The sequence below is a fragment of the Protomyctophum bolini genome (genome assembly GCF_963924005.1).
Source record: "Protomyctophum bolini genome assembly, chromosome: 3".
NCBI lineage: Eukaryota > Metazoa > Chordata > Actinopteri > Myctophiformes > Myctophidae > Protomyctophum > Protomyctophum bolini.
The window spans coordinates 4,854,515-4,879,003 of record NC_137864.1 but is presented as its reverse complement, the minus strand read 5'-3'; the positions used below and the strand labels follow the sequence as shown (position 1 = coordinate 4,879,003).

The following is a 24,489-nucleotide window of genomic DNA, read 5'->3' as shown; positions in this document are numbered from 1 at the left end:
CAACATGGCGTCAACGGTGCTGCAGCTGGTTTCTGCTCTCCTGCTCTTTCAAAGTTGTGTATTTTGCTTTCCCCTCGGACAAGATGTTCACGATACCTCGTCCTGTGGATACAAGGTCAGCCACACATTACTAATTAGCAGTATTCACTATTCAGTGTGTATAGAGTTTGGCTGCATTTCTTTTCTAACACGTATTGGAATCTTAACTGCTGCAAGTTACTGTACTTTCACTTTCATATTATGATACCTCAGTTTTCTCTCTAATCTACAGTTTGTTAGGTATTTGATTACTGAGGGGTTTCACCTGGTCAGTCAGTCGTCTATTCATTCAACAAATGATGATAGGCCTAATACAAATAAATTGCCTATGGCATGCTCACAATACAGTGTAGGGACTCATTCCAGGGATAAATTCATAATATTCAGTTTACTTTCAGTCATGAATCACACTATCACACACAGGCGACAGGCCTATCTATTAGTCGTTTACTTCATGAACATTTTATGCCCTCATAGTTGAATATTGAATGTTTTTAAAATTCATACCTGCAAATTATAGAAAACAAATCTTGTGTGATATAGTGCATTTTATGACAGAAAAAAATTTGATTGAGGTATGATATCCCCCAGAATATAATGTAAAAATATCAAATGGTCAGTATAGTGTTTGGAAAGTCCCTTCTGGATGATATATTGATTGGCAAACTAGGATACCATATGACCGTTAGAGCTGAGAGCAGCCTTGTGAGTTACATGCTACTAACTTCAAGTCCTCCATAAAGAGTTGGCTGAATAGCAGCTGGACCTAATTATAACCATCATGATATTACTGTACATTTATGTATTTTGCATTAGTATGTTGAAAAACTTGAAATGTATATGAATATTATTGAATGTATTATTAGGCTGGTGTCTGCTAGTACTGCTACCCACTGCACATATTTGCACTCAATAGTACCACAATGGAAATAAGCTCTCAAGCCTTTTTGTGTTTTATCCTTTTGACATGTACAACTATGTTTTGTCTAAACTTCAATCGGTCAAAAAGGGGCAACGGTATACATTTGCAGCCTGTGTGTCACACTGTCACTGCTGAATGACTAAAATGCAGTGTTGTGGTATCTATAGCGTAGCAAATGAGTAGTGACATGCATGGCTTAAGAAATGTCAGAATAAAGGTGTGCCTGGTGGCCAGTTAGTGACTGTACACTTAGCTCTGGTCCATATCTCTAATTAATACCTTTGTCCTTAGAGCATTAGCTCTTTGTGCATTAGATCTATGATACTTCTCTTCTTGCGCTCGCATGAAATGCAGACCAGCCTCTCGTCAGATTTTTTCCTTCCGGTGGAAAACAAAATCCTTTTCTGGCAAATTTGTTTTTATACGCGTTGGTGGGGGGCTCAGAGTGCATCCACTAAGGAAAGTGGGCTTTCTAATAACACAAATCGCCTTTGTATTGGTGAGTAGTGAAAACGTTATTTTTATTTTCGCTACAGACGAGAGGCTGGTCTGCATTTCATGCGAGCGCAGGATGAGAAGAGTAGCATAGCTCTAATGCAAAGGCATTAGAGCTATGGACCAGAGCTAGTGTACACTGTACAGACTATATACTCTTGGTGATGGCAAGTCCAGACTCCCTTATCATGTCTTGTGACATTTAAACGTGCTTTACATTTGCGCATAATGCTATGTACACTGAAAAAGAAGTGGGTATACGGCATAACTTCGTATACCGAACAGTGTCAACACTAGTACTGACCTTTTGTAATGGCTTACAGTGTGGTACTGTAGACTTGTTAAAATTGTTTGTGTGTGTGTGTGTGTGTGTGTGTGTGTGTCGTCTAGTCATGCCATGCTACCATGCCCAACATGTTGAATGTCCACCTGGTGCCACACACCCACGATGACGTAGGTTGGCTCAAGACTGTGGACCAGTACTTCTATGGAGGTCGGTGTCCTCCTATTTTATGCATAACGGTGATCTACAGTTGGCTGTTGTTGCATGTGCTCAAACATGGAATCAGTGCTCTGCTAATTTAACTATTTATCTTCAGTTATCTCTAGATGTCTACAAAGGAGTAATCTGTAATCTTGATTTTGCAACTTGTATGAGAAGTTCACTTCCTCAGACATAGTAGTCAGTCGTCCATAAATTCCATAATACAAACGCATTATGTTCAGTCACATGCTTTTTAGTGGAAAACATCCACTAAAACTTTAACAACTGTTAAAAGTATCAAATGTTTTACAATGACCATTGCATGGGCTATTGTCTTGTTGTCTAGCAGATGATCATTGTATAACTTGACCGTTGGCCAATGGTTGTGTAAGCAGAAAGTTAACTGTGTAGTATATTTTGTCTAGAGTGTGCATAGTTTGCATATTTCCTTTATTGTCTCTTACATGTGCACATACACTATAGAAAGAACAGGCCATATTCAATAATATTTATACTTCCAATATATTTAATTTAACATATCTGTACATAATTTAGTTGTGCTGGATGATTAACTGATTCATTATTTGACACAGGGTTTTTCAACCCCTATAACATATTCAGTATTTGGGTGCTTTCGTAAATACGCTGGGCTGTATTTTGCGTGTCTTAAGTACCAGGTCTTATTCCCTAACTTGAGTAAACTAAAGACCTGGAGGCGTGATCAATGCTCTTTGGCCACTCAGAATAGCCAAATGGCATTGATCACGCCTCCAGGTCTTTAGTTTACTCAAGTTAGGGAATAAGACCTGGTACTTAGGACACGCAAAATACCGCCCACTGACCCTTAAGAGCACTTGGAGAACACGGTCCACATGATAAGCCGGGTTATCAAATATCAGAGGATCCTCTGAAGTTGTCTGAACATTGGTTACAACAGGAAGCCATTGTGAAATGCAATGGTTGCTGCTTGTTTGGAGTCTAGATGGTGTTATGCATGGTTTGAGTGAACTTTATACATTATTTGAGTCAATAAATTAAAGAAAAGCGAATTTACTTCACTATCTGGGTGCTCTATGGGGTCAACACCAGAGGGTATTTTCAATGTTGCACCATGTGTATGTGTGCTCCACTGCGTGCATGTGTCTAATAATCATAATAATAATCTTACAAATGATGAACAGAATGGTGCCTGAATTGTAATCCATGCATGCATGTCATTGCAGACCGTAATGACATCCAGCATGCGGGGGTGCAGTACATCCTGGACTCTGTGGTGGACCAGCTTCTGAAGAACCCGGACAGGAGGTTCATCTACGTGGAGACGGCCTTCTTCTACCGCTGGTGGAAGACTCAGAGCTCCGCCATGCAGCAGACTGTCAAACAGCTGGTCAATGAAGGTACAGTACTCAGAGCTCCACCATGCAGCATATTCATTTTTATTTTTATCTTCCCGATTTTGTAGGCCTCAAGATCAGGTAGATTATAGTTATAGTCACCAATGTACATAGTTTTTGTACTAATGTACAAATATATTTTTTACACATAATGGGTAGTTGAACAACTAGATGACTAGAAGTGAATGCCCTAATTCGAACCCACAACCTCTTTGGGTGTGTGTGTGTGTGTGTGTGTGTGTGTGTGCAGGCACGTTAGCACTGCGCCACCCGAGCGCTTGCCTGCGTGCCTACATTGAAGTCTGTAGATTAAGTTGAAACAAAATGAACGATCTATTCAATATTGACGTACTACATAGAATTCATATGATTTATTTAATTCAGATCAGTGGTATTCAAAGTGGGGTCCAAGCGGGACCCTCAGGGTTCCTTGTGGCGCTTATCTTGTACTGTAGCTCTGTAGTTTAGATGGATAAATAATGGTCGGATGTATAAAATAAGAGATCTTAGGAAGGAATCATTCCCGAAAAGGGGAACAACGGAAGGAAGAAATGTGGTCACGTAGACGGACACAGATTATTCATGTATAACTCTACCCGTCTTGATTTATTTCCAGTGTTTTTATTGCAGTCAATCAATCAATCAATCTTTATTTGTCACATACATATTAAAAAAGTAGTATCTTTAAAATGCAGTGAAATGTGATGTGCTGAGTGCACGGGCTGCTGCAACATGGGTCGCGCTGCCACAAACTTCTCTTTACATCAGAAATGCGACCGGACCATTTTGACTGGACCATGGCTCCCTACCTGTCTTTGATTGTCATGCTGTATTTACAAGACTTGTTTGAAGAGCTTTTGGTTGGTATGGTGTAGTTGGAGATGGTCAGTGGATACAACCACACATTTCAGCCAATGGACTTATCGTACCAGCACTCACAACAGTGACCTTGGGCTTATATTTGGACTTGCTTTACGATTGTAGCTACCCCTGGCTGTGCTAAATAAAACATCACACTCCTGTGAAGTCCCCTCCTCCAGGTGGCCTGGTTAAAGTAATGTTACCTTGACCTTGACCCCAACATCCTTTTACTATATTTAAATATTTCTGTCTGCCCTTTTGCTTGTACCCCACCCCACGCCCTCAGGTCGTCTGGAGTTTGTGAACGGTGGTTGGTGCATGAGCGACGAGGCAACCACTCACTACAGTGCTGTCATTGACCAAATGACCATGGGCCTGAGGTTCCTCAATGACACGTTTGGGCCATGCGGCCGCCCTCGCGTGGCATGGCACATCGACCCCTTTGGGCACGCCCGGGAGCATGCCTCCATGTTCGCACAGGTAGCCGAGCACATCTTTATGTTGTCAGAGGGGACTGACTGTTTGCCAATTCAGACTGCAGTGTGTGCAGGTGGTGTCTGTCATAATGTCTTGTCTTATCATCATGATCTCTTCATCGTTAAGTCTACTACTTCCCGTCTAATAGTGTCTGTCTTTCCTTCCTCATTTCAAACTAAGAATAATCTCATCCTACCTGGTTTATTTGGCTATATTATTAGCATGGATTAAAGGGATTCGGTCATATTATGACTATATATGGAGAGGTCGGTCTTGTGATCAGTGCAGACTGAGAAATAACTGGCGCGCATCAATGGGGAGAGAGGGGAATTGCTTCCCTGTATGGTCAAGCAAGGGCTTTGAACAACCTCCTCTCACTATTTAAAGGTAATGGGGTTTGTTTGTGTTTTTTTTTTAAATTTCTTTATTTTGTTTTGTTTTTCTAGATGGGGTATGATGGCTTTTTCTTTGGCCGTCTGGACTACCAGGATCGAAATAACAGGATAATGAATTTGGATCAGGAGCTGTTATGGAGAGCATCTGACAGCCTCGCACCCCCCATGGCTGACCTCTTCACTGGTACCCTACTCTGACCATTAAACTAACGTCTAACCTTTACCATTTAACCCTAGATGTTTAACCCATTAAGACCTGAGGCCGATTCTAAAATCCTAACATAGTTGCTATATTGAGATGATAGGCTGACGTTGTTGACTTGATGTGGCTATAGAGCGTCGCAGTCCCTCCCCCTTTCAGAACGACGAGTGGCCCAGGAAATGAAATGCAATGCATTTCTCCCATAGGATTTTCTTTTAAGTATTTATTTAAAGACTGTTACGCCGCGGACAAAGCCAACTCGGATCGTGACAATGAACACAATGTTTTGGGCCGATCAAATAATTCATAAGAAGAAAAACAAAACAAATAGTGTTGTCTCCTGCCTTTATTTTCTTCTTTTCTAATGATTTGATCGGCCCAAAATATTGTGTTCATTGTCATGATTTGTCACGATCCGAGTTGGCTTTGTCCGCGGCGTAACCGTCTTTGAATAAATACTTAAATAAAATCCTATGGGAGAAATGCATTGCATTTCATTTCCTGGGCCACTCGTCGTTCTGAAAGGGGGAGGGACCGCTCTATAGAGTGTCGCAGTCCCGCCCCCTCGAGAGACCCGGAAAATAAAAAAATCCCCGTTCATTTTCCTCATAGACTTTTCAGAAAGTATTTATTTAAAGACGTTTAAGCCGCGGACAAAGCCAACTCTTGTCGTGACAAATCATGACGACAAACAACATTTTTCGGGCTAAAACAAAGAATTAGAAAGTAGAAAAAAAACGGCAGGTTTTAACACATTTCTAGTTTTTCTTCTTTGTAATTATTTGTTTGGTCCAACATATTGTGTGTTGTCTTGTCATGACAAGAGTTGGCTTCGAAAAATGCATTGAGATTCATTTCCTGGGCCTGGCGTCGTCGTGATGAAAGGGGGCGGGATTGCGACGCTCTAAGATTTCTGGCTTGGCCTTTTGGGCTTCAAAGAGTGAAGATTGGTCAGACATTTGTCTCAGTTTGAGAATTTCCTTTTTAGAAAAAGGTTGATGACGGGTGCGTAGGACAAAAGTGCATATAATAAAATGTTTATCTTTTGAATAACAACGAAAAGGACTCGCACACTGTCAGTGTCAGAAACTTGGACGGACAATGGAAATTAACTTTTCAAGTGTGTGTGTGTGTGTGTGCGTGTGTGTGTGCCGTCCATTGGCTTTTCCTCCAGGCATTCTGCCTAATGGATACAACCCCCCAGAGGGCTTCTGCTGGGACCAGTCCTGTGACGATCCACCGATCCGAGACGACCCAGACCTAGAAGATTATAACGTTGACGACGTGGTGACGCGCTTCCGCAACATCGCCACCAAACAGGTCGGGTCATGCAACTCAATCATGCATACATGCATACTAGGGCATTCGCAAATACAGATTTTCTTTCGCATTCGACTTTGAATACAATAAGCTAATACCAGTAAGACGCCCCGAAGGCGCGGTTGTGCTGAAACTACAGTTCTGGGAATGCCAATATATGGACTTTATTTATTTTTTGGCCGGGTAGGGTCGTCCAATGTGTGCTAATTGGTAAGGCCAGGCGGGGGCTCTCGGGCCAGCCCAGTTAGGACCCAGGTATAGGGCCGGGGCCTTAATTTTCGGGCCTCTTGAGAACTCTAGTTTTCGCCGGCTGCCGGGGCACGGCTGCGCTAATAACTTTGGGGCGGGGCCCCGTCTAGAGTTTGAATGTGGACGGGTATCAGTCAAAAGGGAGACATCCTCGAAGAGGAAGGACGGGTGGGGTAGGATCAACATATGGAATGTCGGATGGGGTCAGTGTCATGATCCTCATATATATATATATATATATATATATATATATATATATATATATATATATGGCCAGATATAGACGATTCTTTATCAAAATGTGAAAAATAATGATATACTAGCTAATATTTTAAATTTGATGTACAGTGTAGAATAGTACTTTTGTAATAGTCTAGTATTAGATAATTCTGTGAATATTAGATAATCGTGTTGTACAAATCTTGATCGTTCATTCTCCTTCTACTCGCGTCCTTCCTACAGGCCGCCGTGTATAAAAGCAAGCACATCATCATGACGATGGGCTCAGACTTCCAGTACGAGAACGCCAACCTGTGGTACAAGAACCTGGACAAGTTGATCCGCTACGTCAACGCTCAGCAGGCCAACGGCAGCAGCATCAACGTCTTGTACAGCACCCCCTCCTGTTACCTACAAGAACTACACGGGGCCAACCTCACCTGGTGGGCCCGAGGACCATCATCTCTTATGCTCTATTTATTACAGTAGCATGCTAAAATACGTCCACACGTCACAGGGAATTCAATCGATGGATGCATAGGGGGTTCAGAGCAAAAGCGGCCATGTTTTCCCGGCACCCCAGAGCTCCTCTTTTGAAGGAATCCTGGGAATGATTGAGTTAAAACCGAAGTCCTGACGTCACTCGCTCATTCCTTATTGTGCTCCGTCTGTCTTCCCAGGGCTCTGAAGACGGATGACTTCTTCCCGTACGCTGATGATGCACATAATTTCTGGACGGGTTACTTCACCAGTCGGCCAGCCCTGAAACGTTATGAGAGACTCAGCAACAGCTATCTGCAGGTAGTCCCACATGGGGTTTAAAGATTTAAACTATTCCGGTTCCTTAACGAGTCCCTCTTAACAGTTCCCATTTAATGATTCCTATAGCGTCGCAGTCCCGCCCCCTCGAGAGACTCGGAAAATAAATCCCTGTTCATTTTCCTCAGACTTTTCAGAAAGTAATTATTTAAAGACGTTTACGCCACGGACAAAGCCAACTCTTGTCGTGACAAATCATGACGATAAACACAATGTTTTGGGCCAAGAAGACGGCAGGTTACAACACTTATTTGTTTAGTCCAAAATACTGTGTGTGTCGTCATGATTTGTCACGACTCGAGTTGGCTTCGTACGACGCTTAAAAGGTCTTTAAATAAATACTTTTTGAAATGTCTATGGGAAAAATACATTGGGATTCATTTCCTGGGCCTGGCGTCGTCATGAAAGGGGCGGGACTGCGACGCTCCATAGTGGGTACTTATAGTGAGTGTACAAATCTTGACTGTACAAAATGTACAAGATGGTCCTTATTTGATAATCACCGGTATTGTAATTTTACAGTTCTGCCAGCTCTGACCGTGTGATAAATGGTTCCAAATGTTGGTTCCGGATCCCAACCGGGCCTATATCCCATGTTAAATGTACTCCCTTTACTCTGACACAGTTTGGCCAGCGCTCAAAGATATTTTTGGAGTAACAAATGTGTGCTATTTTATGTTGCAAGAGAAGAAGAAAGAATATCTAACTTGGGTAAATCTCAAGCGTTGTACACTCTTTTTTTTTTTTTCTTTTTTTTTTACGGACTAGTGCTTTCACTCTGGGGCTATCACCTCGTTCACTGATTGGTCTAGAAATTTGGTGGGCGGTCCCCTTGGTTTTGCAGGCACAGAGAGACGGAAAGAGACCACATAAAGCGAGAGAAAAGGACTGAATAGAAAACGGAAAGGATTAGAGAGAGAAAGCAGAGGAGAAAGAACCTCCTCTCTGTTAAACTGCATTGTGTGTGCGTGCATGCGTGCGTGAGTGATATGGCGGCGCGAGAGATCTGAACCGAGTATGATGGCACTTTTTTAGATGTATAGCATTTTGGCACCTAATGGGTGATAACTTATCACCTCAAACTGCAGTATGAGTAGGCCTTAAGAGTGAGGAAGAGTAGTTGGTTGTGGCTTTTGTCTTAGAACTGTGTGACTTTTGCTGTTTTGTAGACCTGCAACCAACTGGAGGTGCTGGGCGGACAAGTGTCCAGGAATGGTGTCTTTGGAGAAGGAAACAGCCAGACCATGAGTAAGCCTAAATAAGTTTAATTCTGCCTGAAGTCTAGTCTATTCCGTCACATAAAGTCATCGGTGTATCGGCACATATCAAAGGATGTTAAATGTAAAGACATACATCCTCCCAAGTCGTAATACATTATCGTAATGCATTACTGTATAAAGAGTGCTTTGTGACGGGATATTATTATACAAGTGGTAATGGTTGATGGCAGCCTGTCCTCTGGTCACCAGGAAAGGCTATGGCCGTGGCGCAGCACCACGACGCCGTGTCGGGAACGGAGAAGCAACATGTTGCTAATGACTACGCCAGGAGACTGGCCATTGGCTGGCAACACTGTCAGGTAGGGCAATATGTCGCATGACTCTAACCCATTTTGACCTGAGATCAGATTCTAAAAATGTCTTCTACATCCTGACAGTTTTCTAAAAAAAAGCTATGTTTCCATGTCGGTTGTTCTTCAAAAATAGCAGACCTATAAGCTCGTATGAGCTTGTAGATCTGCTATTTTTCAATAGCATAATGCTAACACCAAAAGGGGTTCCAGAGGTCTGTCCCTCAGTTTCTTCTGGCTCCCAAAATGTTGAATGACTCCTAAACCTGCAGACTCACTTTCCAATTTCCAACACAGCCTAAAAACTAACTTCATCAGTTCTACCTTGATTCTAACATCCTTGTTGTTTATGTCCTCAACTCTACTGACTTATACACTGCTATTATTTAATGTTTTATTCCTTTTCTTTTCTTTGTTTTTTGAGCACCTATGCACAGCTTTGTGTGTTTGTACCACGGAATGTGACGGAATGTGATTTGATTGGCTGAGCACGGAATGTGATTATGTATAAGATCTTTTTTTTTGAGTGGTGCAACCACTCCAAGGAACAGCAATGTCCGTGTTCGCCTATGTGTCCGCCTATGTATGTGTATTCTGTATTCTTGTCTCGTCAATATCTGCTAAAATAGTTATAGGATGCAGATGGACACTGTATGTTGGTCACTTGGAGTCAACTCAATGCACAGCTTTTAGGGGTGCGGGGCGCGTCACCTGTATTGTAGACTCGCACTGGCGTGACTGCAGAGCTAGTGACACTGCAGAACTCAACACCCTGATGCAGCGATTCAGAAGATTAGACTTAGACTTTGTCAGTTGTTCTTGGTAAGAGTGTCTTCTAAATGCTGAAATTCTAAACGGTGGGAGAGTAAGAGTCTCTAGCATTACCGCAGCTGACCCCAGTGCAAATCCAACCCGATGTACAGTGCACATAACATGATATTCCTCCTCCCCTCTCTCCTGCCTTTCCCGTAATGTAATTCAGTCATTATTTGTCCCACACTAGAGCGCTTGGGCTTTCACTACCGTTTGTAGTACGTGTTCAGCTATGTTCCTCTACACTGCATAAGGAGCATGGTGCTCTGATAATGGTGCTCTTATAGAAGAACCATGGCTTCTCCCCGTCTTCCTCAGGTTCTGGTCAGTAACAGCCTCGCTGCCCTCACTGGTTCGTCTGCTCCGAGGATGTACTGCGAGCACCTCAACATCAGTGTGTGTCCTCTCACGGAGGCCAGCAAAAAGGTAATGCTACACACATACTGTATATGTTGACTGTACACTAGCCCTGGACTGAGGTGTACAAATTGAGTCCGTGAAAAGAAATGATGGTTAAACTCCTACCGCTCTCTTTCAGTTCTCGGTAAACGTGTACAACCCCTTGGCTCGTCCAGTCACGAGGGCAGTCAGGCTGCCGGTCAACGGAACGCTGTATTCCATATCTGATGCTAATGGCGTACCTGTGGACTGCCAGGTCAGTGACTGTGTGTGAGAGGGAGAAATAAAGAGGGTGGTGCTGTACTATATAGTTTTAACCCATTCTGACCTGAGATCAGATTCATACGAGGTTTCCACTGGACACACACTGGTCTGATGAACCCATTCGGACCTGAGATCAGATTCTAAAAATGTCAGTCGCTCTTCGATTTTTCAAAAATAGCAGACCTACAAGCTCGTAGCGCGCCACTCGGTGGCGCGCTATGAGCTTGTAGATCTGCTATTTTTCAATAGCTAAAGCATAACATGATGCTAACACCAAAATGGGTTCCCGGTCAGAATGGGTTAATTTAGAATTGTGGAATCGGAATCTTATTTATGATGAGTACTGCGGCTCATTACAGCTGTTCTACATCTGTCATCAAGGTGCAATCAACAAGATTAATAACTATTCACGATATCTGACAAAATAATAACAACGCCAGCATGTTGTAGATTAACTTGATGTTTTTACTTACCGTAATTACCCACGCCAATCTTGACCATTACAATTCTGCAAAGAAGAAGCCCCACAGGGGTTTGTGGTCAATCACAAATGACTATATTAAAGCTGCCCTGACGTCAGTTCCTCTGCCTGTTGTGAGTTCTACAGTGTGGATTTTATGATGTCACAGAGTGTGCCAGGGTCTCTTTCACCCAGGAGACTTCAGACGGCATGGCCTGTCTACTGTAGTCTTTTTGGTTTCGCGGGACCCCACAAATGTATACTTGCAATGTAGTCCCATGTTTGTATGTAGTCTCTGTTCTAAATCTTTCACGATATCTGACAAAAGAATAACAACGCTATCATTTTTGGTAATGCCATACCCTAACCACAGTACATTCCTGAGTGATAATCGTACTCTGATAGCGTGCAAATGGACCCTTTGATAACATGTACACTCATTGACATTGAACACTTATAAGGGCTCATTCATACTCCTATTTTTACCGCTGTAGTGCCGAAATGATTTTGGCTCGTCAGAAAATGTCAGTAGCACCGAAGAGACCCCCGAACCTCAAATGACGTCACATTGTAGGCTCTAACGTGCCGAACCGACTTTTATTCGGCTCTAAAAAAATGGGAGTATGAATCGCGCCTAAGAGTGTGTTTTTACAATACGACTCCATATTCTTGTGTCCTGTCCACAGGTTGTCCCAGTGTCTGCAGCCACCCAGGCGCTGAGGGGAGGAAGGGGCTATGCCGTGAATGAGCTGGTCTTCCAGGTCCAGGCTCCTCCACTGGGCTACAGCACCTACTCTGTGTCCCTGTTTCAGAGCAGACCCCCACCGGCCCCCGCACAGCCCAGACCCCTGGCGGGAGTGGCTGCCATCGAGAACAAGGTACGGTTACAGTTATAGATTATGAAGGGCATAATCCCATGAAAGTTGTCGACACTTTCATTCAGTGCCGCACCTGGTGGTCACCAGTTTTGTCTCTCGTTTTCCAATTAGCCCATTATAAATAAAAGAGAGAAAATGTAATTCTATTATGCATGTCATGTGCATGTCATCACCTGCACACCAGATTAGAGGAATTTTCTAAATATGGATAAAAAATCTTAAGTCTTATCGTCCCTGGCAATCAGTGCATAATTGGATTCAACTCGTCTTGTCGTCCCTGGCATTTGAACTGTTTTAACAGCCCAGCAATACAGTGTGAAAAGTGCATGGATGGATGGGTGGTTTTTAATGTGCGTCTGTGTGCATTGCGTTACCAGTTCCTGCGTGCGACCTTTGACCCAGAGACGGGACTTTTGAGCAGCCTCAGTAACCTGGAGACTCGACAGACCATCAAACTAACGCAGAACTTCTACTGGTCTCTCTCTTTCTTTCTCGCACACACACACACACGCGCGCGCACACACGCACGCACACACCTGCATACGTTTGTCAGTCTAATGACTGCATTTTGTTTGTTACCCGTTATATATTCCAGGTACAATGCCAGTGATGGTAACAACTCGGCCAGTAACCAGATGTCGGGTGCTTACATCTTCAGACCCAACTCTTCCACCCCATTCATCATCAGCAAGACGGCAAAAACCCAGAGTATACAGGTAGACGGAACACACAGTAGTACTCAAGTACAATTTTCAGACGTATGCTTTCATTTTTCCCATAGAGATATTTATAGTTAGTTAGTTACTTTATTGACACAAATGTATAAAACATTGGGTCCAAACAATAATTAAAAAAAAACCCATGAATCAAAAAAAAACTTTAAAATGTACAATACAATACATTCAAATATACAATAGACAATACAGGATCCCTTTACAACAGGAGCTTTCTATTGCTCCACACGTGACAGGCAGGCATGTAGCATATTACGCAAAGTCTCTCTGTTAGTGCCCACAAAGAGTGAGCTCAAATCAATACCATATTTCACTCTTGATATCTTGTGTGAGGGGACACGCCAGTATGTGTGCTGTCCGTTTTGTATACCCGTCTCACATTGGCAAAACCAAACCAACCAAAATAAATAGATCTGGGTTGATTGCTTGGTATGTCTTACATCGATACATTTTTTTGAAGACTAGAATCAAGCCATCCAGGATCCTGGTGGTGAATCATACAAATATTAGATTCTAGTGAAAAAGTAATGAACAATTATAATTTAAATTCCTGATCCCATGAAATGTTTCCCATTTATCTTTTCCTTCTTTTTTTTCTCTTCTATGGCGTACTTCATCTCCTGCTCGGCTGCCTCAGACCTCGGTGGTCCAGGAGGTCAGACAGTGGTTTGGTCCCTGGGTGTCTCAGGTGGTCCGCCTCTACGCCCACAGCAGGTCTCTGGAGTTGGAGTGGACCGTTGGACCCGTACCCATAGAGTGAGTGCAGACCGTGATGGGTTTGCGTAAGAAATTTGTTGGCCTTTTTATTAATGGAGTCTTGGAGTGTATATACTTAGGGGGTTGATGCTATACCCTCCACAGGGCTCCGAGAGTCGGAGAGCACGAGGTTCAAATATAAGGAAATGGTTGCACAGACGGACTGTGGTCGTATGAATGAATTATATTTAGTGTTTATATTTAGTTTCTAAAATATTAGTGTGTGTGTGTCCTCTTAGAACAAGGAGTACCAAAAACGGAAGCCTACAGTACAAGGAAAACTGGGTCCTAAATGAAACTAGTGTGCCTGAAAAAGCATTCACTAAATAGTAGGTTTGTCCCCCAAAAATAACCTATACTAAGTCTTTTAGGTGTTTAAAATACAGCAGCAGTCACAGAAGCAACCGTGTTGCCCTTGTCAGCGTTTGAGCTATCAACTCTAGCTTATATTTGATTCATGTATTTGGCCACAGATCCCCCCCCCCCCCCCCCCACTTGAAATAGAATTTCAAGTGGTTAAAAAGCAGTTAAAGTGGGGAGCACCGGGGGAACTGGGTTAGTGTCAAAGCATCCTTTTGATTTGATTTGATTTATTTGATATATTCATGATACAATTCATAGAAGAGCAGTATACAGAATGATCAGGATTGCACAAAAAGTCAGAGGACTTAATTCCATTGTGATCCAAATAAATAAATAGTTACGGCATATGATAAGAAGAACATGTGTACTAACGTTACAATACTAATGACATTTACAACCGGCCATCATACGTGTTTACGGATGCGCGTTTTTGAAATGGGTGAATGTAATGCACAACACTTTAGATTAAGGCGCTATATAAATGCACCATTTGCCATTTTTATTAGATGTGATGCGAGATATGTGGCAATGGAAACAGAAGGGGGCAGTCATTAGCTGCACTAAACGTATATAACTCACAGTTCTTGTGCAGCACTAGAGAACCGAGCGCTTCTTTTTATTTCCCCCTGTCATTACTCAGCCTTTTATTCTTTCCTTTGGATTGAATGAGTTGGACTTAGGTTTTGATCAACCCATTTTGGACTGAGGTCGATTAAAAATAAAAATAAAGGCTTCTGAATCCTAAAATTTCTGAAAAACCTATGCTTCTATGTCAGTGGTGTTCAACCTTTTTCATGTCCGAGGACCCCCAGAATTATCTCTATTGGGCCACGGACCCCCCCATCTCAAAATATGTAGGGACCCCCCCAGAAGCAAATATCTTCGTTAAAAATGTTCGCTCTGAAATATATATAATCAATGATTTGCGCCACATTTTCACGATTTCTCAAAAATAGCAGACCTACAAGCTCGTAGGCACGCTATGGCTATTTTTCAAAGGCTAAATTATAACAATGTTTACAACACCAAATGGGGTTCACCTCTTTAAAAAGTTAGAGGTGGTGGATGACTCACAAAGGAAGCATATAGAGACATCCATTGCACCAAAGTATAATACACGTTCTGATGTAGGTGCATTTGTTAAAGGACCACTTCACTGCTTTTCAACCCATCTTCATATAATTGGTCCTCACTAATGTTCATGATAAAACGGCACAATTGTTTTTCCTACTCGGTCTGTGTCTCATAGGAGGGCTGTGGGGCAGTTCAGAAACCCGTCCACCAGTGACCTCATCGATGGGGAATCCATGCTAATATAAACGCCAAGCTTTCTATTCCTGAAAAGATGCAATGCGAAAATGGAAGCCACCGTTCTCACGATAATAGAAAATATAAATATTTTTTCACAAACATTGTTTATAAAATAATCTGCCTAACGATGATGGACGCGTTTCTGAATTGCCCATAGCCTCTCCTACGAGACACAGACTGAGTAGGAAAGAATTGTGCTGTTTTGTCATGATTTATTAGTGAGGACCAATAATGATGGGTTGAAAAGTGGTGAAGTGGTCCTTTTTAAGATATAAGAGGAACATGAACAATATCTGCATTCATGTTTTCCTATTCTCTCTGCATTCATTTATTCCTATTCTCCCTAGGCCACATTATACTTCCTAACTCGCTATAACTCCTCCTTTTCATTCTCAGTGACCACCTGGGAAAAGAAGTAATCACGCGTCTAGACACCAGTATCGACTCTGCAGGAGTCTTCTACACCGACTCCAACGGCAGAGAAGTGCTGCAGCGAAAGTAAGCCGCATTAGGAAGACCGTTTTCTTTACCGGATTTATCTGGTATAAAGAGGTATGGTCCACTCCCTAGTCGGCAATTCTGATTGGAGTCTTAAAGGGATAGTTCAGATTTTCTTTAACTTGAGTTGTATGAAATACTTGCCATTAATATAGTGGTTGCAACTGTATTAATTGATTGCCAGAGTCCCGTGGTGGGAGTTCTGCTCTGGTTTTAATGAATATCAAGTAGTTCCTTCATTTGTATTGTTGACCTTTTTCTAAAATATTAGTGCAACTTTTGTTCTTTTTTTTTTACCCCTCTATCACACAGAACTATGTTTTTTGTGTCCTACGCCCAAAAAATGTTCCATGTGATGGAGGGGTCAAAGTTGAACGAAAGTCGCACTAATATTTTAGTTAAATAAATCTGAACTATCCCTTTAACCACAGACTCGATGAGCATAACGTTGCTGTCGGGTGGAAGCCTTGTATGTCCAAAACCGTTCCATTTTTATTGTTTTTGTAAACAAATTGAAATGGTAAATGGCCACTGTACACAAGCTCACAACGCGTTTGTGTTAGCTTGTGTGCATTGGCTTATTTTGACTACTTTTGTACTACACTCTTGTATGATGACGTAGGGCAGGGTTCCCCAATACATTTTCCTCAAGGGCCATATTTTGACTACGGTACCAGGCTGGGGGCCGAGTCCGCACGCGCAAGGTCGAGGTCTTGCCCTGAAAATGAATTTTCAGGGCAAGACCCCATTTGAAAAGGATGCCCAGTTTGACATGCATAGGCTACTGACCCCCATTTAATGCCATTTATATCTGGCACCCACCACAAAAGGGGAAAAAAAATCTTCCAGGGGGCGCTCCGCGGGCCGCAAATGGCCCGCTGGCCGCCTATTGGGGAACCCTGAAGTAGGGCATTAATTTACCAAAAACATAAATGTGGAGATAAGAGGTTTTTACTCGACGATAAAAGTAATTGTATCATCGAGTAAAACTTAAAAATTTGATAAATGTAATTCAGAATCATTGTGTGCGTGTTGTGCTGTCCCGTCCCAAAGGAAAGACTTCCGTCCAACGTGGAAGCTAAAACAATCTGAACCCATCGCTGGCAACTACTACCCCATCAACTCACGTGCGTACATCAAGGTTTGTGTGGCTCTCTATCCTGCACCTGTTGTAGATTAACTTGATGTTTTTACTTGCCGTGATTACCCACGCCAATCTTGATCATTTAAAATTATTTAAAACAATTCTGCAAAGAAGGGTTTGTGGTTAATCACAAATGACTATAATAAAGCTGCCCTGACGTCAGTTCCTCTGCCTGTTGTGAGTTCTACAGTGTGGATTTTATGATGTCACAGAGTGAGCCAGGGTCTCTTTCACCCAGGAGACTTCAGACAGCATGGCCTGTCTACTGTAGTCTTTTTGGTTTTGCGGGACCCCACAAATGTATACTTGCAATGTCGTCCCATGTTTGAACAACAAAAAAACTATATTAAAGTTGCTATAAGCACTAATAATGACAAATTCTTTATGATTTTTTTTCCCCCATACAGCCAGCAATGGGTAGAACGCTCCCCAAAAAATTTAGTCTCTGCTGTGACACATCTAGGGGGCCGCAATCTGCATTCAAAGATTTTCCTCGAAGCCTTGTCATTGGTCGATTTGCCCGTCTGCTTCCTGATTGGTTAGTCATTGCGACCGGGTTCTTTTCCGACCAATGACAAAGCTTCTAGGAACATCTTTGAATGCAGATTGCGGCCCCTAGATGTGTCACAAAGACTACCTGTCCTCTTAACCCATTAAGACCTGAGGCTGATTCTACAAATGCCTTCTAAATGGAATCAATAGTTCTCACCCTTTTTCATGCCAAGGACCCCCAAATAGATATATATAGATATTTGCCCATATGAAAATGTGACCCCCAGAAGAGATGATTTGTGCTAAAGAAAAACAATAATTTCAAGATATTTCAAAAATGGCGGATGTACAAGCATGCATGGCAGCACAAAGTGACGAGCTGCAAGCTTGAGAACCCCTGTTCTAAATCCTAAGAGTTTTCTGAAACTAGCTATATACAAATATATAATCAAAAGCGGTTACTATAAATGGTGAGTGTTTGTGCGCAGGACAATGACGCTCAGCTGACGGTGGTGACGGATCGCTCTCAGGGTGGAAGCAGCATCTACAACGGCTCACTGGAGATCATGGTGAGATAAACGCGACACTAGCACGCTACGCTTCGCTCGTAGGCTCACTTCTGAACAAACTCTGGGCTGCTATTTTTTCTGGGAGTCTGGGGGTTCACTTCAAAATACACTGCAGCGTCTGTCTACTCTGGTAACCTATATTAGTCTTAGACACATGCATGTGGTATGTGTAGACATTGGACCACAGTGCCAGTTCAGGCGAAAAATCCCAATCTTGGATTGCGTCGTATAAGAACTGTGTTCTAAGAAATAAACAAACCACCCTGGCGTTTTTTTACTCGTCTGGATATGAAGCATCAACTGACGGTGGAAAAAGTAGAAGTGTATCCAATGAGTAAGAAAGTATATTTTTCTTTTTATATCAAATGTAACTCAATATCATGACATGCCTGTGGGATTTCCAAAATAACACTGACGCAGGGGGTAGTGGGAGTGGCATCAGGAGACCTCTGTACTTTATATTATCATAAATTAGGGCCGGGACTAATTGCGATTAATTTAGATTAATTAACTACAGAAAAATGAATCTCGATTAACTACAGATAAATTAATCGCACCTTTTTTTTCCCACCGCGGAACGTTTCTCACTGGGCGCTTTTCTATAGTACTGAAAACTGGAAATAATAAAAAGTCACCCCATTTTGTGTTGCCTAGAACTGGAGGTCTGACAAAAAACGGTAACAATATGAAGTAAGTACAGCTTTGTGATGTCACTGAGATGTACTTGTTACTGTCAGACCTCCAGTTCAACACAGAATGGGGTGACTTTTTATTATTATTTCCACAACGGGTATATTAACGACAGTAAAATGTTGAAAATGAGTGGTATCCTGTAGTCGCTATTCATTGATTCACTGGGATACCAAAAAACATTAAAAAAAAAAGGTTTCTCGCTGTTCTCGGGTTGAATATTGATATGCGATTAAAATGCGATTAATCTAGATAAAAAAAATTAATCGAGTCCCAGCTCTATCATAAATATAAAAAAATATAGATGCCTCAGTGGCCGCAGAAATAAGCCAACCCACCTCCAAAAACAAGCCAAAACAAACCCAACAATATGACCATATAATCCTAATAAAATAAAATAAAAGATTTGATGCATTTATCATTATAAATACTATGCATGTCTAATGATAAGACTATATTAAAGCTGCCCTGACGTCAGTTCCTCTGCCTGTTGTGAGTTCTACAGTGTGGATTTTATGATGTCACAGAGTGAGCCAGGGTCTCTTTCACCCAGGAGACTTCAGACAGCATGGCCTATCTACTGTAGTCTTTTTGGTTTTGCGGGACCCCACACATGTATACTTGCAATGTAGTCCCATGTTTGAACAACAAATATATTAAAGCTGCTATGAGCAATAATAATGTCAAATTATTATTGAACGGGAGGAGGAAGTCAAGCGGAATCTTGGAAGGCACGCGCCTCTGATTGGCCCCTTCCGTTCTTCGATTTTGCTTACAGACGGGTGCAGTACTTAGATCAGACTAGTCATTGGTCCGACAAACTACAACGTCTAAAATAGCAGACCTACAAGCTCGTAGATCTGCTATTTTTCAATAGCTAAATTATAACATAATGTTTAAAACACCAAAAGGAGGGGTTCCATCGATGTTGTGCCCCTCGCGTTCGAATCTGATCGCAGGCACCCTTTTGTTGAATGAGGCCTGTTGTGTCTTCCTAAGCACGCACACATAAATACACGCGGCCTCCGCTTCCATTCCGCAGCTCCATCGGCGCCTGCTGTACGACGACGTGCGCGGGGTGGCCGAGCCCCTCAACGAGACCTCCGACGAGTACCCCCAGGGCCTGGTGGTCCGCGGCAGCCTTCTCCTGTCCCTGGAGCCCCCGCAGAGGGCTGCCGACGCACACCGGCCCCTGGCCCAGGAGACGGTGTTGCAGCCGCTGGTGACATTCACCGATGGAGACTTGCACCCCAACACTAGACTGGAGGTGAGAGCGAGAGAGAGAGATAGAGAGAGGAGTGGAGGGTATGATAAAAGACGGCGACAAAACGATCCCAATGAGGACGCTATAAACGGCAGATGTTATGGATATGACATGGATCAAGGGGTTTCAAAGGTACATTATTCAGCATTTGAGCCACGGACCAACATTTGATTAGATTTAGCCTCTCGGAACCCAAACTATTATATTCCATGCTGTATTGACACGGTACCATAGGAGATAAATAACAATTATTCTACATTGTGTGTAGACTTTTACCGTTGAGAGTGTAAAATGAATAATTTTACACTCGACAGTTGAAGATCTAGAAGGGTCCATTAGATTATTAGCTCATCATTTAGCTGGGGACCACCTGGAGAAACCCCGTCAAGGACCACTGGTGGTACCCGGACCACTGGTTGAAAACCAATGTCATGGCTGAACGACTGGGTTGATGGACGGACAGACAGAGGTTATCTATGAGCAGATGGTCGTCAAAACGCAAAAGAGAAAAGCTTGGCAAAGCGGTGTTTAACCCATTCTGACCTGAGATCAGATTCATACGAGGGTTTCCACTGGACACACACTGGTCTGATTAAACCAGGCTGCTATGTTCCTCTGTGTCCAAGGTTTCCCTCAACTTTTCCCCACATCTCTCTGTAGTGCTCTTGTTCTGCCTCTTATCTCTCCCCTCTGTAGTTCTCTGGCCTCCAGGCTGCGCTGCCCCCTGCTGTCCACCTGCTGACAGTGTCCCAGTGGGACACGGAGTCCATACTGCTGCGCCTGGAGCACCAGTTTCAGGCCAGTGAGAGCAAGGAGCACTCCCTACCCGTCGCTGTCGATCTGCAGGTCTGTCACGCTTTCCTCGAGTAGAAGTATCAATTTTCTAAAACGGTTAGTCCCAATACTTGTTGGGTGGTTCATAGCCTCGACACCCAGGCTTTCATTTCGTCTGCGCGAAAAATGAAAGCCTGGAGGAACGCATTGGCTGCCTTGGTCTAGAAGTGGGAGTCAACGCTTCCGGGTGGGTGTCGCTCCAAATTATGTGACGCAGCGCTTCACTAGGTGGGAGAGGAGTGGCCAGGGCTGACGGACAGATCGGTGAGATCCAATCAGGGCGTGCGCAAATCTCAGCCGCGACCCACCCCTATAGACCAGAAACATAACACGTTAGCTCAGGCTAGGTGGTTCATGATTAGACCGCATAGTTAAATCTCACGATAATCTACGACTTAAATCATTTAGATTTGTATCAATCTCGGGTGCATTACAGTGATCCATATCTGTAGCTGAACTAGGGAAGCGCTTGATTTCCTTACAAGCCCTGGCCGTGCGGGCTTTGAAGCACCGCCCGCGCTCATAGGACACTGAATGAGTGGCCCCGGGGGGGGCTTTGTTAGTTATGTTGGTTACCATTAGATTGACCTAACACTCGAGTTTTGTTTCTCAATGTGTTCGTTTGGCAAAAGTTGAAGTGCAACAAATTCTGAATGGACAAGCGGAGTAAACACGGAAGTGGCTCTATCTGGTGGCCTGCAAAGTGTAACTACTTTCTCCAGTGAATTAGGAATAGTTTTATGATTTTTAATATTGCCATGTTTGTAACCGTTTTTAGAAGAGCAATAAGCCACGCAAGGTCCGAGGTTGCGTATATTTTATGTCCATTAAGTTATTATAGTTTTGCATTTTTCAGTGGTTTGAAAATGTATTAAAACTTTAACTTTAACTAAGTCAAAAAGAAAAATGTGAGTTTGGCAGTTTTGTCTTATTTGAAGTTTAGTTTTAGAGTTTTTTTTTCCATTATTATAATATGGGGTAGTTGGTGATTATTAAAAAGACAATCCACAAGCTTTGAAGATCTTTGGCTACAGAGCTTATTGCAGCTCAAATAATAATACATAATTCATATCCACTCATATTTGTTAACGGTATGAAATATTGAGAGACTAACGCATAATGGAGAACACGACTTTAGTTTTTACACACAATACAGTTTAATTCATTTTGTATTCTAGTTATTTCATTGGTTCACTGTAATAACCTTCACCTGGCTGTTCCTCTTGATGTTGCAGAAGCTGTTCTCTACCCTGGAGGTGCTGGGCGTGTCTGAGCTGAACCTGTCAGCCAATCAGTGGAAGGACGAGATGAAACGTTTTGATTGGAAGTCGCATACAGGTACAAGACACTTCTGAATGGTTTGAAATTAAATTCCAGTACGCTTGTATACGGTAGCACTTTTCAACATAGTTACTCGGCAGTGCCTTTGGTGTTCTCAGACAACTTGCTCGCCATGTTGTCCAGAAACCTTGAGTGGGGCTACGTTTTTGTAGTTATTGATTGAATGCAACTTGTGTTGTAAGACTATGGACTATTTCATGCAATGTTCCGGCACTTGTTTATGCCCTCGTTATCCAATCCGGGTGATTAGACTATACTGTAAGCCAAAGTTAGTGTGGGTTTTGTGCGTATAATAAACACTATCTCTGAAATGCCTAGTAATGGTGGTCCATATTAACACTGGATCACAAACCTCAGTAGTAGCATGGAAACTTTGACGGTATCAATACGTTTAGTGGAACAAACTTATTGCGTGTCCAGAGGAAAACCTGTGCAGAAAAACAATACAGTACTAGACTGTCTTCAACTGTACTGGACACCTAGGATTTAAAGAACATGAGCCATTCCTTCCCCTAGGCTAGCTTTTAACCCATTTTGGGGCGGGAACTAGCCTGGGCACCATTTCATTTAGGGTATATGATCCTGTCGGGGTGGACGATATCGTTACGTCACGTTGTAGTATTGTTTTGTAGTCGACGGGCAGCTACAACAGGCGGCAACTTTATTGAGGGGAAAAGGAAGGTTCCTTCCTTTTTTCTCAATAAAAGCTACAGGCTACGAGAGCTTTTCCTTGTAGCTTGTAGGTCTGCTATTTTTGAAAAATCGAAGAACGACATAGAAACATAGGTTTTTCAGAAAACTGTCGGGATGTAGAAGACATTTTTTAGGTCAAAAGACACCGTTTCAGAAATGGCTTTGATGTGCATGTTTGTTTTTCAGGTGAACAGCCTCTGCCAAAGCGGCCAGAAGACTCCTCTGTCTGGGAGGTGACATTGAAACCCATGGAGATTCGCACCTTCCTGCTCCGAGTCAGCCACAGATAACCAATCACATTTTTTCCCCCTTTTCTCTCCACCCAAACCAATGTTGATTCAGCCATTCCCTGTGGCCTCAATGTCAAAACGTAATTTTTTACTTTGTCACAGAACCAAAAAGAGCTGATCTATAAGCTCATGCGACGCAACGATTTTGACGGGATATAAAGAATCTTTTCATTGCTAATGTAGGAGGCTTACATAGCAAACGCTACCCACCACGGCAAACGAATCAATTCATATATCCGCTGGCTGGTTTTACAACTGGCACATAATATCCTGGCTGGATCTCCCGAAAGCATCCTAAAACCAGCTTCATCTTTAAGTCTAAACATGATTTCACATTCCAGCTGTTTGTGTGGAAATATCTCACATGGCAACAATGATACCTTTTTTTTTTTAGACACGGTATCTCCATGAAGATCAACTCAAGGCCACAATAGAATACCACTGGATCATGTTTACTGTGGCCTTTTTTTACACACACATGCTCGGGGACCAAAATGGACATTTGCACAATCGTCTTTAGTGTTAACATATCTGAAGTTCTGCCAGGAGGTGCATGTACGTATTGTGACAAAAGCTGCCTTTTCTATTGCGTGTGTATAATGTTTATACAGTATTATAAATGAATCATTCACTGCCAAGCAGGTTATACCTTTTCTTAAAAGAGAATTGTCAGACCATTAATTTCCACACGTACATTTTTCAAGCCTAACAAGTTTATGGGGTTGTGGGAGCTGGACTATTTCTCCGATGTGCCTATGTAAATAATTGATCATGTTGATTTGAAGATGACATAATAAAAGTGCAGTCATTTTATATCTTGTGTTACCTGTATCTTACCTCACACAAACTGCAAACTGTTCACCCATTTTGGTGTTTTTAAAGGACCACTTTTCAACTTCTCTTCCTATAATTGGTCCCAACTGATGTGTCTCATAGGAAGGCTGTGGGCAGTTCAGAAACCCGTCCACCAGTGACATCGATGGTGAATCCAAGCTAAAAGAAACGGCAGGCTTTCTTTTCCTGAAAAGTTGAAGCCATCGTTCTCACGATAATAAAAATCTAAAAAAATATATATGCCCAATGATGTCACTGGTGGACGAACTGCCCAAAGCCCTTCTATGAGACACAGACTGAGTAGGAAAAAATGGTGGTGTTTTATCATGAATATGAAGAGATGTTGGTCCTTTAAGCATTGTTACACTTTAACTATTGAAAAATGGCAGATCTACAAGCTCATCTGCTATTTTTGA

At 42.5% G+C, this 24,489-nt stretch overlaps 1 protein-coding gene across 1 annotated transcript; it reads left to right on the top strand.

Annotated features, from left to right (window-relative positions):
• Nucleotides 1-24,012, top strand: man2b1 (mannosidase, alpha, class 2B, member 1). The gene is made up of 23 exons (XM_080759421.1): nt 1-115; nt 1,847-1,949; nt 3,164-3,337; nt 4,482-4,675; nt 5,119-5,251; nt 6,444-6,589; nt 7,301-7,500; nt 7,738-7,858; nt 9,046-9,124; nt 9,346-9,455; nt 10,578-10,685; nt 10,798-10,914; nt 12,069-12,260; nt 12,638-12,735; nt 12,856-12,976; nt 13,632-13,750; nt 15,821-15,922; nt 16,976-17,063; nt 18,047-18,127; nt 19,860-20,084; nt 20,778-20,927; nt 22,151-22,253; nt 23,136-24,012. Exons 1-23 carry the CDS (start codon nt 5-7, stop codon nt 23,237-23,239), a joined length of 2,979 nt encoding a protein of 992 aa, XP_080615547.1. The 5' UTR covers nt 1-4; the 3' UTR covers nt 23,240-24,012.
• Nucleotides 24,013-24,489: the final 477 nt, after the last annotated feature.